The 17,046-nt window shown below is 35.7% G+C and overlaps 1 protein-coding gene across 4 annotated transcripts in view; it reads left to right on the top strand.

Moving 5' to 3' along the window:
* LOC120772702 (sodium channel protein 60E) overlaps positions 1 to 17,046 on the top strand; it is a 284,826-nt gene that overhangs the window by 263,229 nt on the left and 4,551 nt on the right. For 2 of the 4 annotated variants that reach the window (XM_040101447.1, XM_040101445.1), the window contains 7 exons: positions 575 to 729; positions 6,290 to 6,423; positions 6,604 to 7,273; positions 7,381 to 7,740; positions 9,063 to 9,171; positions 9,239 to 9,420; positions 15,131 to 15,249. In XM_040101447.1, coding sequence (XP_039957381.1) covers positions 575 to 729; positions 6,290 to 6,423; positions 6,604 to 7,273; positions 7,381 to 7,740; positions 9,063 to 9,171; positions 9,239 to 9,420; positions 15,131 to 15,249 — 1,729 coding nt within the window. Of the gene's footprint in view, positions 1 to 574; positions 730 to 6,289; positions 6,424 to 6,603; positions 7,274 to 7,380; positions 7,741 to 9,062; positions 9,172 to 9,238; positions 9,421 to 9,677; positions 9,815 to 15,130; positions 15,250 to 17,046 lie in introns of all 4 variants that reach the window. The other 2 variants (XM_040101446.1, XM_040101444.1) reach the window with 1 other exon arrangement.

Here is a 17,046-nt window from a genome sequence, read left to right as displayed (position 1 = left end):
AAAATTGTTGTAAAAATTATTATTATACAGAAAGTTTATGTAACACAGAAAAATTAAAAAAAAAATTATAATAATAAGAAAAAAAATATGTATATAAATAAAAATATTACATATATAAAAAAAAAAAAAAAAAAATAATAATGTAAAAATAAAAAAATATAAATATAAATATAAAAATATATAGAAATACAAATAAAAAAATATTAAATAAAAAATATGAGAAGGATATACAAAATTAAAACAAAAAATATAAAATTCAACAATATAAAGGATATAAAGATCAAAAATATATAAAAAAAAACTAAAATATCAGAAAGTACTTTTCGGCAAGTGTGGCAACTTTTACCGAAAAGTACTTTCGCTTTCACTTTTATTTTCGGTGTATAAATGTTCATACTATTAACGTGTTCTGATATGGCAAACACACTTGACTATTTATGTACACAAATACATATGTATACACACACGCAGCCACATTTTTTTACCGTATGTGTACTTAGTATAAGTGAAAAATATGTATTGTGTTTATATGTATGTAAATATTAAAAAAACAATTACTTTCATCGTTCCATAGTATGAAGGAGGAGTGTTGGAAATGTTTCTCACCGAATCTCAAAAACACTATTACACCGCCATGAAAAAGTTGGGACGAAAAAAACCACAGAAAGTCATTAAGCGACCAATAAATCATTTTTTAGCAATGTTTTATGATTTATCGAATTCGAGAAGGTAATGATCAAATGCTAAAAGTATGATTTATACCAAATAGTAACTACGTTCAGTTTCAGTTTTCAATGTTCAGTTCGATTTTACTTTATATTCAACTACTTAACTACATATGATACATACATTTATAAAAAAATAATTAAACAAATTTTTTATTAACTTTTTTTTATTAAACAATTTCAATTTTTTAGTTTAAAATTTTACATATTTTTTCAATACGCTTTTGCATTCACAACATTTAGTTCAGAAAAGCTGCCGCTATTTGCCATAGTAATGCTCAAGTACAGTAACACCTCATTAACTACATTAACTAGCAGTGCATAATTTTCGCTTACTCGAATTTTAACAGTCTCGCTCTCTGCTAACTCGCTCTGTTAACATATTTTACTAAATACTTTGGGAACTCTGCTACAATTTAGTCTATTAAGAATTTGGAATGTTGAAATTCTGCTCAAAATTTGCTTACAGACTACTCGTAACTCAAATACTTGTTGCTCTTACGCGCGCTATCTCTGTCTCACTCTCTTTCTCTCTCTTGCTCTGTTTATTCCAATACTTAACTCTGCCACCAGCATTAAACTGATTACGTCATTAACATACTTACATACATAAATATATATATTTTTTTGATTTTTGCGAAGAAGCGTTAATGATTGCATCGAAACCGCTTATAATCTTTCAAAGTGGTTTTCTTCAATTTTTTGGTAAAAGTGTTACAATTTCGTTCATACACACATACCTACATACTACATACAAAAAGTATATGGTAAGGCACATTCATAACTGTAAATAACTCGTCAATTGCGATATTGTCATGTCGGCAATGTTGCGCTCTCGCTCCAAGCATACACACGTCCACAAAACAACTTTAGCTGTCTTAATAGCTGAATGATCGTATGATTTGGTGATAAAATTATTTAAACACTTGCTTTCTTCCGCGGATCTCCGCGCGTGATGCTATTACTTGTGTTGCCATTGTTGCGGTGTATTCTACAGTTTGTAGTCTCCCCAAGCAGGGAGTGCTGTAAGCCTAGTGGAAGACCCCAAAACTAACTAGCTACTGCTATGTACTTCTTAGTACCACTATATACCTATGTATATCTAACGAATGTAGTATAAAATTTCAATATTAGTGTCGTTTGTATGTAAATTAAAGAAATTGTGCTTGTACCAACTGACTCACCCTGTAAATGTATTGCATCGATCTGGTCCTGCGTATGTAAATTTATCCTTGATGCGTTTGGTCCAATTTAAATCGAATTAAATTTTTATTTGTAGTCTCACAACTCCCTCAGTATGTTTGTATGTAACACCTTCTACGTATTCCCGGTTCAATATGGACGGTCTTAACCTTTGAACGTGTTAAGTTTGCGCACAAATCATTGTGAAAATCTCATCATCATCATTGCCTCCTTGCATTGTTGCTTGCTGTTGCCTACATCATTTTGCAATGACATCTCTTTGCTTGATAGATGTATTGTATATATGTATGTTTATTTTATTTAATCCAGTTAAATACTTCTTTATTTCATTAACTTAATTATATTACTATTATAATACATATATTTTGCTAAAATACTAAATTTCGACCAGTTAAAATGTATAGGTTAGATTAAGTTAGTCTGGTAGGCCAATGAGCCTCGCATAAATTAATTTTGGTCCTTTGCGATACCAGATGGAGTTCAGTTATTCGGTCCGTGAGGAGTAGTAATCCTTTAAGAATGTCTGCTTTGTATAGCCGAGTTTACAATTAGAGATTTCAAGTGTAGCCAGGTCCTCCTCCCTTTCTCTGCTTCCCACGGTGCGTACTGCGTAGAATACTCTCAGAGCTATAGTGTTTTCAGTGTGTTTCAGAGTTTGGTCTTTATTTCTCGAGAGAGGACTTTACATAAATCTCAATTGCCTACTCAGTCCGAAGTAGCACCTGTTGGAAAGAATCATTCTACATTGGATTTCGAGACTGAAGTTGTTGTTGGTGTTAATGCTGGTTCCAAAATAGACGAACTTCGGAGTTATGGCTGTCAACAGTGACGTGGAAGCAAGCCAAGTCACGAGTGCGACGGCTGTTTGTTTTTTTGACGACAGGAAATATTTCCTTTTAGCCTTTTCTTTTGCTTCGCTATCTTATCCAGTTTCGAGAAAGGAGAAATAACGGCGCGGTTGTTGAGGCCAATGATAGCAACATCGTCGGCGTACGCCAGCAACTGTACACTCAAATAGAAGATCGCTCCTACTCGAATAAGTTCTGCACCTCGAATTATTTTCTCCAGCAGCAGATTCAAGAAGTCGCACGATAGAGAGTCGCCTTGTCTGAAACCTCGTTTGGTATCGAACGGCTCGCAGGGGTCCGTCCTGACCCTGACGAACCTTTTGGTATTGCTCAACGTCAGTTTACACAGCATAATTAGTTTTGCGAAGATACGAAATTCAGACATAGCGGTATATAGGCAGCTCCTGTTCGTGCTGTCAAAACTAGCTTTGAAAGAAAAGAGGTGTGGGATGTCTATCCTCTTTTCACGGGTCTTTCCAAGATTTGGCGCATGGTGAATATCTAGTCTAATAAATAAATAAGTACTTTAAAATCGGCTTCGATATATTTGACCCAGTGGTGCTCTAATTTTCTTAACCCGTATGAAAAATAAATTTTCAGAAAATATATAATGTACGCTGTGATAACCTTCTCACTCGCCCAAAATATTTGAACGGCGAGGACCTTTTATATTAAAAAAAAAAAGTCGCCCAGAGCCAAATCTGGAGAATACAATGAATGGCGCAGCAGTTCGCAGTCTAATTCGATCGTGACGACAGCGGAGGTGTAGGCCGGTGCCTTGTAGAGGTGGAAGAACTTCTTTTCCCCCTAAAATTGTCTTGTTTACTGAAATTTGGTATCGAATCAATGCACCAATTAGCATATGTAGTAGATCTCTGCATTATACAGATGGTCGAATGCCAAACACTGTCCTCATCAACATCCTTCCGGCCGATGGAATAGTCTTATAGACAATTCTAACCCTGTTTGGATTGGTGTTTGATAACCACTAAAAAAATAACAATAACAATAATCGTCTTCGCCGAGTGAAATGCAATGTTCATGTTGCGCGACGGCCTCGAAATTACACTGCTGAATGGAATAAGTAAACTTTTTCACGCTGTCAGTATACCTACGCTCAATATTTCATGCAACTTATGACCCACAAGGACTGTTGTGGCTTATAGCATTGACAGACGGCAGCGTTAAACCAGATTAATTGCATTTTTCGGGATTAATTCAGGACTTACCACAGCTAACTCCGTTGCTGAATCCAAAAATAACTCTCAAAATTTTAGGGAGTTTGTGAGATTTTCGTTGGCAACATTGTTAAAAATGGCCAATTTTAATCTATTGTGAATGAAATACAAGCAACACTGACAGCTGTTTATCAAATTCTCAATATAATATAAATAAAACTTCTATGTTATGATGCAGTTTTAAAAATAATGTTTTTATATGTTTTTGTAATAAAAAATGGTTTGGTAAAAATTGGTCGGCTAACAACCGTAATGTTTATCTTCTATCAATTTTCATTGAAAATATTATAAAAAGGACAATGAGCTGTTTATGAGAGTTTCAAACTCGCATAGCTGCCGTCTGTCACCTACAAATTTGGATCTGATTAAGTGCGCAGTTAATCCGGATTAACGCTGCCGTCTGTCAAGGCTATTACTCTACTGTTGTTTCTGTTTTCAAAACACCTACGCGTGACTTGTCAAAAACCCGATTATATAATCGCCAACAGTCGAGTCACCAACCGATATTGATTTTTTTTTCAAATTGGAATGCGAGTCCGGCTGAAATTTTGACAGTAGCCGTCTTGCAGAATGAACTACAAGGTGTATTCCAAAGTAAACAGGACTTTTTGAATATAGCGCCGCCTGGTGGCGCCATCTATATGTCGACAGGTACGTTAGGATCTGCTATCGATTGTTCGGTGAGAATTTCATGACATGTCATCGATTGAAAGTGAGGTTATTGCGTTTTAAGTGTCAGTATATTTGTGTTATCTCGAGCTTCGAACAAAGAGCCAATATTAAATTTTATTTTGAAATTGGTAAAACTTTTACGGAAACGTTTCAATTGATGAAACAAGTTTATGGCGATGATTGCCTATCCCGTACTAGAGTGCACGAGTGGTTTCAACGTTTTCAAAGTGGTCGCGAGGACATAATTGACGATCAACATGTGGGCCAAAGAAAATCCGTGATCATCTTAAATTCCATCAAAACTGTGAGTGAATTCATCAAAAATCAGCCGAAATCATCATTGAAATTCTTGGAAATGAAATTGAACATCTTCAAAACATCGATTTATCGCATTTTGACCGAACATTTGGGCATACGAAAGGTGTGTGTTTCGCACAAATTGACTGACGATCAAAAATTGCGCAGAATCCTACACTCAAAGGACGATTATTTAACCAAAAATCACATTTTAACCATTAACCACTCCCCGTATTCACCTGATATGGCACCGTGCGACTTCTTTCTTTTCGGAAAAATGCATTTGCCCATGAAAGGAAAGCGTTATGCAGACGTAGATGCCATTCAAAAGGCTTGCACCAGCATATTGGCGGCCATACCGGCCAACGAGCTAAAACACTCGTTCGACATGCTTTTGGACCGTGCAAAAAGCTGTATTGAAGCAGAAGGAGACTATTTTGAATAAAATAAATTGATTTTGTCGAAAAAACCATTTGTTCTGTCCTGTCCTGTTTACTTTGGAACGCACCTTGTAAGATATGGTTTTAATTATTTTTATGTTTTCGGTTTGAGGGCGCAGTTTATTTAAATAGCTCAGTCCTGCTCAAATTTGATCAGATAGTTGTAGTATTACTGTAGGCAACTATCATTTTTGGAACAACTTTATTCAAATGGTTTTTTGCATGATTTTATTAGTATTTAAAATATGATATATTATATAAATTTAAATATTACTTTTTACGTTTAAATAAGCAGCAAGATCTCCTTCAATCAAAATTTTTACCGCAAATAGAGTAGAACTATTCAGTTGCAATATGTAGTAATTGCTGAAATAATTATAAGCAAACTGCCTCACTTTCGTAATACTTGCGTAGTGCTAGACACATGACATATCAAGCCTTTTCAATATCATATGAAAGCCTTTTTAACTCGCACAATTTTTAAGAATAATTTTGAAATAATTTTTCTGTTATGCTCATTTAGTTTGAATCAAATTAATTTCTTATATAAAAATGGAAAATATTTTGGGTTATGTAAATAAGTTTTTTTATGACAGTTAACATGTATATTTCCTCCAAATGAGTATGACTAAAATGTGTACTTTTTTCAATAACTCTTCTCCCCCCTTCTCCCTACGGCTAACGTTACATGTAAACGTCACAACTTGAAACAACAACAAAAACACTGCAAATATTGTAATAACTGGCAACGTGTGCAAAAAACAACAACAACAACACTGAACAAAAAACACAAAAAACAACAACAACTACAACTGTAATAATAATAATAATAAATAATATTAACAACAACAATAACAACAAAACAGATTCGAAATAGCCATATTTGTATTGATTTTTTTAAATATGTTAACCATGGGTATCGAGCACTACAACCAACCGCATTCTGTGTTTTTCATACTCGAAGTAAGCAATGCATTTTTTACCACCGTCTTTGGTCTGGGTAAGTAGCGTCAACAATTATCTAGAACTAGTGTACCTAGTACTACTAACCACTTGCATGTTTCTATAATGTGCGTGTTTTGCTTTCTTCTACTATTTCTTGTGTATTTTTGTTTTTTTGTTTTTTTGTACCCACTGTGTTGCACTAAAATCCCGTTTTTCGTTTCGCCTCCCCCAACAGAGGCGATCGTCAAGATCATCGGTTTGCGTTATCACTACTTTACTGTGCCATGGAACGTTTTCGATTTCCTACTTGTACTCGCCTCAATTTTCGGCATCCTCATGGAGGATATCATGATCGATTTGCCCATCAGCCCAACCCTATTGCGTGTGGTACGCGTCTTTCGCATCGGTCGTATACTGCGTCTTATTAAAGCGGCCAAGGGTATACGTAAACTATTGTTCGCTTTAGTTGTCTCACTGCCGGCGCTATTTAATATTGGCGCACTATTGGGATTGATCACCTTCATCTATGCTATATTGGGCATGTCACTGTTCGGCCATGTTAAGCTGCAGGGCGCCTTAGATGATATGGTGAACTTTCAGACATTCGGACGCAGCATGCAGCTGTTGTTTCGGCTAATGACCTCCGCTGGTTGGAATGATGTGCTGGAATCACTGATGATTCAACCACCCGATTGCGATCCCTTCTTCAATAAGCAAACAAACGGAGACTGCGGCCATCCCCTATTGGCCATCACCTATTTTACTAGTTTCATTATAATCAGTTATATGATTGTGATTAACATGTACATTGCAATTATTTTGGAGAATTTCAATCAGGCACATCAGGAGGAAGAGATCGGTATTGTCGAAGACGATTTGGAAATGTTCTATATCAGATGGTCCAAGTTAGTATTACATACTTACTTACATAAAACAACTTAACTTTATCATCATTCCAATTGAAATCCACACACAATAATATACTGTTATGTGTATTAAACGCTATTTACAGATACGACCCACACGCTACACAATTCATACACTTTGGTCAACTTTCGGATTTCATTGCCTCGCTCGATCCACCGCTTGGCATTTCGAAGCCCAACACTGTAGCGTTGGTCTCATTCAATTTGCCGATATCGAGGGGTAATAAAATTCATTGCCTTGATATATTACACGCACTAGTCAAACATGTGTTGGGTCATGTTGAGGAGACGGACAACTTCAAGCAGTTGCAGGAACAAATGGATGTGAAATTCAAGAAACAATTCCCCACACGCAAAGAGTTGGAAATTGTTTCGTCGACACGCATATGGAAGCGTCAGGAGAAGGCGGCCAAAACCATACAAAATGCCTGGCGCGAATATCAGCGGTAAGTTAAGCGGTTGTTAGGGTTTTTTATGCGGTTAGGTCGTTTGGAAACTCCCATTCAGTTCGGGATGACTTTAAAGCTCGAGAAAAAAGATATTCGTCGTGGAAAGGATTGAAAATCGAAAATTATATCCTTTTAAATAATGAGTCGCTGTTATAACAGCATCTGAACTGTCTCTTTCTTCTGAGTATTCTCCCGGAACACTTGTACCGGTTCCAAAGATCTGAATCCAAGATCCTGAACATACCAGGCTGACAATATTTAAAATACTACAGGGTTTGTCCGGAAAGTAATAAGACTGATTTTCTTCCGCCGCGACTGTACTTCGGAGTGTGCGCGCACCTACTGCATTCGGTAGAGGGCGTTTCTAGCTACCGAACGAGCGGCTGGTCAGTTATTTTCGAGCTCCTGGAGAGTCAGGTCAAACATTTTCGCGCGACGTGTTTCTGTGAGTGGTGCAAGCCGAAAATGCAGTGTTCGTTAGAGCAGAGGTAGGCGATTAAATTCTGTACGAAACTCGGTAAATCTGCGACAGAGACGTTCGATATGATCAAGCAGGCTTACCCAGATGTTGCTTTATCACGAAGTGGTGTGTTTCGGTGGTACTAAACCTTTTTGGAGGACCGGGAAGAGGTCGCTGATGAATGAGCAAATCCAAAGTGAAAACGATGCTCATTGCCTTTTTTGACATGAAATGCATCGTCCACTACAAATTTGTTCCTCCCGGACCAAAACCGTTAATGTCAAGTTTTACGTGGAAGTCTTCAAGAGACGAAGGGTCAATTGGATCCGATAAGCTATCGCAGCCGATTGGAAGTCGCACCACAACAACGCCCCAGCTCACACCGTCAGACACCCTACACACCAGATGTGGTCCCCCCGGGCTTTTTTTGTTTCTTTGCCTGAAAAGACCGATGAAAGGCAAGTATTTTGAGACGACAGAGGGGATACAAGCAGCATGCACCTCGGCTCTCAAGGCTATTTCGGAGGATGCCTTCCGTAACGATTACAATGCTTGGAAATCGCGCTGGCAGCGCTGCTTCGACGCAGAAGGAGCCTATTTTCAAATTTTTTAAGGAATTGTAACGATTGGTTCAATAAATTTTTTTAAATCGACTCAGTCCTATAACTTTCCGGGACAAATACTCCAAAATTTTTTAGCTTGAATTTCCGAAGTTCGATCTCGTTGCAAGTTTAAGATAATGGTATTACGTAAAGTGAGCTCGTTTGGTCGCTTTAATAACGTGACATCAGCAGCGAAGATTTAATCATAGTTCGTATCCACTGCCAGTGCATTCTAAAAATTTCTGTCTTCTTTACAGCATGAAGAAGGAGAAGGAGCGCTCAAACTCGGGTGACAGCATGACGCAGACATCGAGCCCCGGCGGTTGGCAGTCCAAACTGTCAGCGCTCAATTTCTTTCATCTACAAGTAAGTCAAAACTATTTATTAACAACAAAAAATTCACAAACATACTAATTTTTATTTGAAATGGCAGGTCAGTCGTCGAGGCACTCAGTGCTCCAGCCGCGCCTCCTCGCGCAAGTCTTCACGCGCCTCCGATGCCTCCGATCTGAGCGAATTGGCCGGTCCATGGTTAAATCTGCCGCTAATGCTGGTCTCTGGCGCCGATGATGTGGTGAAGGACATCAAGCAACAAAGCGAGGAACTCGGCAAGCGGTACTTATTACATTACCTACACATAAACACATAAAAAATAAATTAGCTAAATGAATTTTTCAACAATTGGTGCCGATAAAACGAAAAATTTCCAATTAATACGCAATGCATTGCAATTTTTGACGAAACCAATACCATGACATATACTAAATACAATTCTAAAATAATATATATTACTTACAATTACTTAGCCACCCAATTTATGCCACAGCATTTTGTTTGTTTTATAAAAAAAAATTGTAAATTTGTGTCTTAAGTCCTATTTCTAGAATGTCCTCTTGTCTCTCCCTAACATATGAGTCATTGCTCGCAGATATGGTCTCAAACGTTTTACAAAGTGGCTCACAGTCAAGTGATTTAAATTTATTAGCGAATCACAATGATTGTGAAAGAGGTAATTGCAGGCGGTAGTCTAACAACAACATACCACATACATATCTACTGTATAGTCTAGTGTAGCCCAATATCAATAATAATCAACTAAACCATGCATATTATGTAACTATCTCAGTATACAATACTCAACTCAGTTATTTAGCTCATATGAAATGCAAATCAAGTAAACTACTTTGTAGGCGCATATTGCATACTAATTGAAATGAAATTTATATAAAATTGGTCTCACTTTATTTTCGATACATACTTATCTACATAATTGATTGCATACTTTCATAGCATCATAGCGGTCTCTACAACAACTGTACATGCTCCTCATATGTACTATTTGCCTAAGAAAATGTTCACGCTCGCTCTATATTCTCACTCACTCATCCAAACATACATATGTACATTTGTATATCAAAATGATTGTAAAATGAAATATTCACCATCGAACTTCCATCGAATGATTGATTCTACTATTTTATGCCGTTGAAAATATTTGACAATAATTTAACAACATTTTGCAATTATTACAGTTATGTAAAACAACAAATATAGTACATAATTATACAGAAAAGTAAACAAATTCGATGAGTACAATTTGTAAGTAGTGGCCTAAACTATTTTTATTCTTATTTCATTGTATTAATTTTCTATAGAAATAGAAAACTCTTTAGAGCTGTAATATAAGTGAAGCAAAATAGTTAATTATGCTTGTAGTGACGAACAAAAAATTGCATAAAAATTTCAAAACACACTCAGACTACCTATAAAAATAAAAATTTCACACTTGACTATCTATAAAAATAACTCTTACCCACATAGTTCAATGAAAGCGATATCTTAAATACCCTCAAAACTTCCAAAACAGTCCATACTATAAATCTACAATACTTACTTACATAAAACAACTGTCTAAATAGAACACTTTTCTGCTCTCCAAAAACACTCTCATCCATTGCAATACGCACGCTGCCACGCTCAGCGCTTGAGCTTCACTCAAATACGACACTTTCCAGTGCTGAATGAGTTATGTTTGATAAAGAAACCACGTCGGTTGAAGTGCAGTTATTAATTTTTTGTGCTTAACGATCTTCAAAATGAATTTTCGTCACTTTTAAAATTTTGAAAATTCATTTTGAATATTGTTAGGCGCAGAAAACAAGCAACGTTCGAAGCAACACTGTGCGAAATAAAATATCAATTAACGTTTGGGAATTTATCTATAGAAAAATTTCGTTTTACTGACAAAATGGCGTACGAAAAAAGTTAAATAATAATAATAAAGAAGTAAGGCTGATGTTTAAGTTAGTTTAATTTTAAGTTAAGTTATTGTACATACATCTATGAAAATATTGCTATCAAGAAAGAAATTAATCTTTATTCATTATCTTCAAAATAATTTTACCATATAAGTTTTCTATTTATAGCAAATCAGCTGTTTTGTCTTAAACTTTAAAGTATTTGAGGTTAGTTGTAGAGTTACCTTAACCCATAGTTGACCAATCTCAGATAACATTAGTATTTCTAATTTTTATACTCTCGCAACAAGTTGCTAAGGAGAGTATTATAGTTTTGTTCACATAACGGTTGTTTGTAAGTCCTAAAACTAAAAGAGTCAGATATAGGGTTATATATACCAAAGTGATCAGGGTGACGAGTAGAGTCGAAATCTGGATGTCTGTCTGTCCGTCCGTCCGTCCGTCCGTGCAAGCTGTAACTTGAGTAAAAATTGAGATTTCATGAGGAAACTTGGTACACGTATTCCTTGGCTCCTCCTCAAAACGCGGTTCTTGAAGAACCATTGCGGAAATCGAAAAAAAAAAACTGAGAAAACAACCTAGATTTCACAGTTTGACTTATTAGTGGGGCCATTATTGGTTTCTTTGAAGATATGAACACGCCGACCAAATTTTTCTGGTCGTACATTTAAACTATATTTGAATTCATAATTCCATATTTAATTCAAATTTGTATGTGGTACAAACCAACAAACCACTTAATCGCAAAAAAGTGAGTTCCTTGCATTTCCTCAGAAAAAGCAAAGTGGAAAAGCAAAGTGGAAAAGCAAGAGTGGTTTTGTCCCTCACAGAAAATGAGTGGAGTAAGAACAAGTACAAGTATATGATAATATACTTTGATAATTGATTTACCTCCGTTGCAATTAGAGGCGAACGAAAAGAACTAAGCAAACTACAGTCAAGAGAAGGGAGCGAAGAGGCCAGAAAATACATGTTCAATGTCCAGCAGCCGTTAAAGTTTACAACTCATTAATGTGTGGGGTATACCATGCAGATTAACTGCGAAGTACCTACGGCATAGGCAGGCGATCTAAAAAATGTTGGCATAGATTGTTTTGGGAGCTTTTGGAAATAAAGTTCGTTAATTCTTACGTCGTATACTATCAAACACATGAAATGTTAACTCTGTGCGATATAGACAGTCCGTTGCTCAAGACCTAATGACACAAAAGGATATTGCTGCCAACATACGAAGCTTGAGTCAGAAGCCAACACAGTCAAGCAAAAAACGTCATAGTAACGGTGCGTCGGTTGCAACTGATGCGCGATTAGGTATTTTCCGTCGGACGCCAAGGAGTTAACATATTTTTGTATGACTCTTTATATAAGTATTATTTGGGAATTTAAAGCAGCTGGTTTGCCATTAGTGTTTTAGTATTTGATTTTACGTGTACAAAGTTACAATATTACTTGAGTTTTGTTTTACTTGTGTAACAATGTTAAGTAATTTTAAGCATATCAAATATGTATTTCGCCACTATTTATCCGGGAAAAGCAAAATATTTTAAATACAGTGAGTATTTTCATACTTCAAATTTTTCAAATAAAATCGATTTTGAAATTCTTTCAACTTTTACTTTTTCACTAACCGATCACTAATCTCTTTTTATAAATTTCAAATTACCTTCACCTTCGGAAGTGACCATAAAACCATTAATTAAGATAGATTTATTGTTTTTTTATTAGATATTTGTATCATAACCTAGAAATGTTTTAAACAAATATAATACTATTGAAACTGTTATTAAATAATTAACTGTGACTTTTTAAGCTTCTCAATATGTTATCAAAAATATTTTACCTCGATGTCGTATACAATTAGTCCCCATTTTTACTTTCAAATACTATATTTAATCAAATTAAGCATAAACGGAATGTTTAATTCACGCATGTTTGTATGTCTTTGGTCAACTTTTTTACGCTAATCAAAGATAGGAACCTTAAAAATTTAGTGTACCGAGCAAAGAAATTTCTCCTACATCTCTAAATTGAATAATTCGAAAGCCAAAACCCATTTTGGACTAAATATTTAATATGTAGTTTCATTAGTGAGCCATAGGACTATCGGCATTCAGATACTTCGGTTATTTAATAACTTAAATGACATGAATATAAATGATAAAAATTTTCAGCTTTTAGGCTTCCTTAAGAGTTTAGGCTTCAAAACGCGCCTAACTTTGAGAGATTATTCTCGGAGTAAGAAATAAAGAATCGATTTTTTCTCTTTGGGCTTTATTAAACATGGTTTTATTCGATACAAAATGATGGCTACAGAGCTTATTTTCGTAATCACCCTTTTCAGGTGGGTCTCTACATCTGAGAAAGCAAATTAAAATAATAAATAAAAACATTATTTCGACTGCATTCCCTGCAGGTGCATTTTAATATTATAAGAGTATACCCCTCCTAGCTTTATTCAGATTTTGATGGATCAGTTGTATAGTAGTAGTACAGCAGTCCGATCTGAACAAATTCTTCTCAGATTATAGCAATGCTTTAGATATTAATATATACTAAGTTTCATGAATATAACTTGATAAATAAAAGAGTTTTCCATACAAGGACTTGAGTTTGATCACTCAGTTGCATGACAGCTATGTGTTTTAGTAGTCCAATCTGAATAATATGTTCGCAAATTGTAGTGATATTTTGGATAATAATTATTGTCGAATTTCTTGTAAAATAAAAAGGGTTTTCCTTACAAGCACTTCTTCCAGATCGTTCAGTTTGTATAGCAGCTTTATGCTACAGTTATCCGATAATGGCGGTTCTGACAAATGAGCAGTTTCTTAATGCGAAATAAAACGTATGCAAAATCTCAGACCGAGACATAAAAAACTGAGGGACTAATGCGTATTTATACAGGCGGCCAAACAGACAGACATGGCTAACAAGTTGAGTCGTTCATAGTTAACTAAATTATGTTAGTGTGAAGAGTTGAAATTTTAATTGCTTACGTGCAGTAGTCGGTAGCCAGTAATCGGCTATAGCCGCCGGTGTCTACGCCAATAAAGCATAAGAAGACGTGCAGTAGTATCTTAATGGCATCGTCGCCTAATTTAAAAAAAAGTACAGTTTCGAGAAATATGGGTTTGAAGTATTACCCGCGGAAGCTGACTGATTTAAACAGTCCAACTATACAACATATTACACAATGGAAACTTTTTCAGTATTATACCAATTGAAAAATAATTTTAGCGCCCTAAAGTATACTAGCAGAGTTTTTATAAACACAAGACCCCTTAAATATATTCGAATTTGGAAAATTATTAATTTGATATTTTTTGTATAGTAAATACGGTGAATAATACAATTTCTTGAGCGGTTTATGAAACATTCTTAATGGAAACGTTTATAGGAATTCATGTTTATGCAAAAAAATAAAAATAAAATTAAGAAAGAAAAAAATTAAATAAAGAAAGAAAAAAATAAAATAGTGGAAAAAGAAAAGTTTTAATATAAAAGTAAATACCTTAGATAGTAAATACATGTGCTGCGTTTAGCTAGAAATAAGAAAAAATAATCAAAAAAATCATTTTTTAATGAATATTTTTCCAACTGAAAACCCCTAACCTCAAAATTTCGAATAAAAATCATAAGTCCATTGTTAATGCATATAAATAATAAGTGTTTTCCATTGTTAGTGCATATATTAGCTTAGCAATATATAAATTTATAATATTTATATCTTTTATTTATATCTTAATCGTATGCATATTAATCTATTAACTCCCAGTGTGCCCTGTGTTGTAGCAACTGAAAGATTTCGTCAAAAATTTGCAAATTTACAACATTTTCGATAACAGTGAAACGTACATTTCTATGTATGGGATAAAAACAAAAAAAAAAATAATAAATGAAATTAAGCAAATATTTAAGGAATTACTAAAGTCTCACTTACATTTATATATTTTTTCATAATTCTGTATTATGCTTCATAAATTGCCACACATGAAATCGTAAAAATAAATTTACCTCACAACAACAACAAATAACAACAACATCAACAATACAATGTGTCACAAAAGCGGTAGCATATTCGTGGAAGCGCCTCGATCGAATCGCCGTCGAAGCTTTTATAATTTCTTTTTGCGCCATCAGGATGCTGTCGATGATAGCTTAACATCACCATCAGTGCATAGAAAAAGTAATTATCTAAAAATTGTAAAATCAACAACAAAATTAACGCACACACACACCCACACATGCTAACGCACTAACACATGCAAGCACATAAGCGCACAACTAAAAAAAAAAAACAATTCAAAATCACCACAAACCACTGCAGAACACGAATAAACGCTGGTATTTAAATGAAACGTAAGACACATACCATCTGATTACATTTGAACCAGAATGGCCCAAAAGTTACATTTCAAGTATTTTAGTACAAATCTTTATTATCGTCTTTGAATTCGGTTCCTGAGCAAATACAAACATGTTAATGTTCTGCGCAATTTTCCATACATTTGTTAAAAGCCTGGAATGGGATAGCCTTTGGACTCATAGCGCGTACCTCGAAGGGAAGTTTTTTAGTTTCAAAAACAGAAAAAATCTTAGGGATTTGAAACTGGTAAATACCGTGAGCGATGACTCGCTTTGAGCCTGTCACAAATTTGTTGAGACGGCTAATATCAGTTTCGGCTATTCGCCGAAGGTAAGACTACCGACATGTTTCAGCCTCAGTCTTGCAAAAGTTGGACAATGAAGGAGAAAGCGTCTTACCGTCTTCTATACAACTTTGATAACTAGCGTCCGACACGATATTAAGCCTAACGTACGAATGTCTATTGAATAGCGTCCAGTTAGAACTCCTACAATTGCGGTAATTTTGCTCAATAGATATCTTCGCAGTCACACAGGCACTGGTCGTCAACCAGCACTTTTGCTAAGCGCATCTGATGCCCATTGGTCAAGTGTTAGAATAAAAGATAACAAAGGAGATACAACTCGATCCCATTCCGATGTGAGCGAGGCAAGGGTGCCTCTCTGGCTAGCTCATTGGCTTTGCAGTTGAATGTTCACCTCCCTGAAAGAGGCTGCGTTTCGTAGTAGTACTTCTACCGCCGCCTTAATAGCAGGCACTTTTGCCTGAAAGACACTACAATGATCCTGTAATCTAAAGCTAAGATTGACAGAGAGCTCCCTACAGAAAACCTCCCTCTGACCATCCATGAAAAACCTAACAGCGCTTCTTCTCCAGCAGCTTTTCTCCATCCACATCTCCCTCATCGATATGCGAGCATAGAAAAAGTCACCCCGACTGGTCTCTGCGGGTCAGTGAACCAAGTTTTCAGGAATGCAATTAAAGTTGGAAAGAATATCGGCGTGTCCTGGTTCGAAATCCTTTATCTATCCAGCTTTACTGAGCCTTAGATAACACATCGGGCTGCTATGTTTAAAATGACAATAAGTGATACTGTCGATGAAAGTCGCTCTTTGGGCTTTCAAGCTTTTAAGCAAGTGTAGTCTTTTCGAGCGCCCTCCACCAGACGAATACACCATAGAACATAATTGGCTTGACTGCGGTTTCGTAGAGCTAAAACACTGCTTTTGGTATGAGTCCCCACATTTTCCTTCTAGGTCCACTGTAGCTATATAAGGTAACCTTCCTTACTCTCTTCTCAATATTTGGCTCCATGAAAGCTTTCTATTAAGGATAAGCTGTAAGTATTTCACGTTATCAACAGGTTGAAGACCTGAACACCCGAAAGAGTGGAGAATCTTACTAGGGATCTTATACCTCTTAGTAAATAATACCATTTTTGTTTTACTTGGGTCGACGGCTAAGCCGTTCGGTTAGCTCGTAGATGGTTTTGAGGACCTATTTTCCTATTAATTTTCCATTTTGCTTTGGGAAACTTTTCAAGCGCCTTAATCAGGGGCTTCGGAAACATATTGTTGAAGGTGCCTACAGCAAATTCCTTGCGCATAAGGGCTCTAT

The sequence above is a fragment of the Bactrocera tryoni genome, chromosome 3 (assembly GCF_016617805.1).
Source record: "Bactrocera tryoni isolate S06 chromosome 3, CSIRO_BtryS06_freeze2, whole genome shotgun sequence".
NCBI classification, from domain to species: domain Eukaryota; kingdom Metazoa; phylum Arthropoda; class Insecta; order Diptera; family Tephritidae; genus Bactrocera; species Bactrocera tryoni.
Note: the sequence above shows the minus strand (reverse complement) of the source record. Positions and strands in the feature narration are given on the sequence as shown.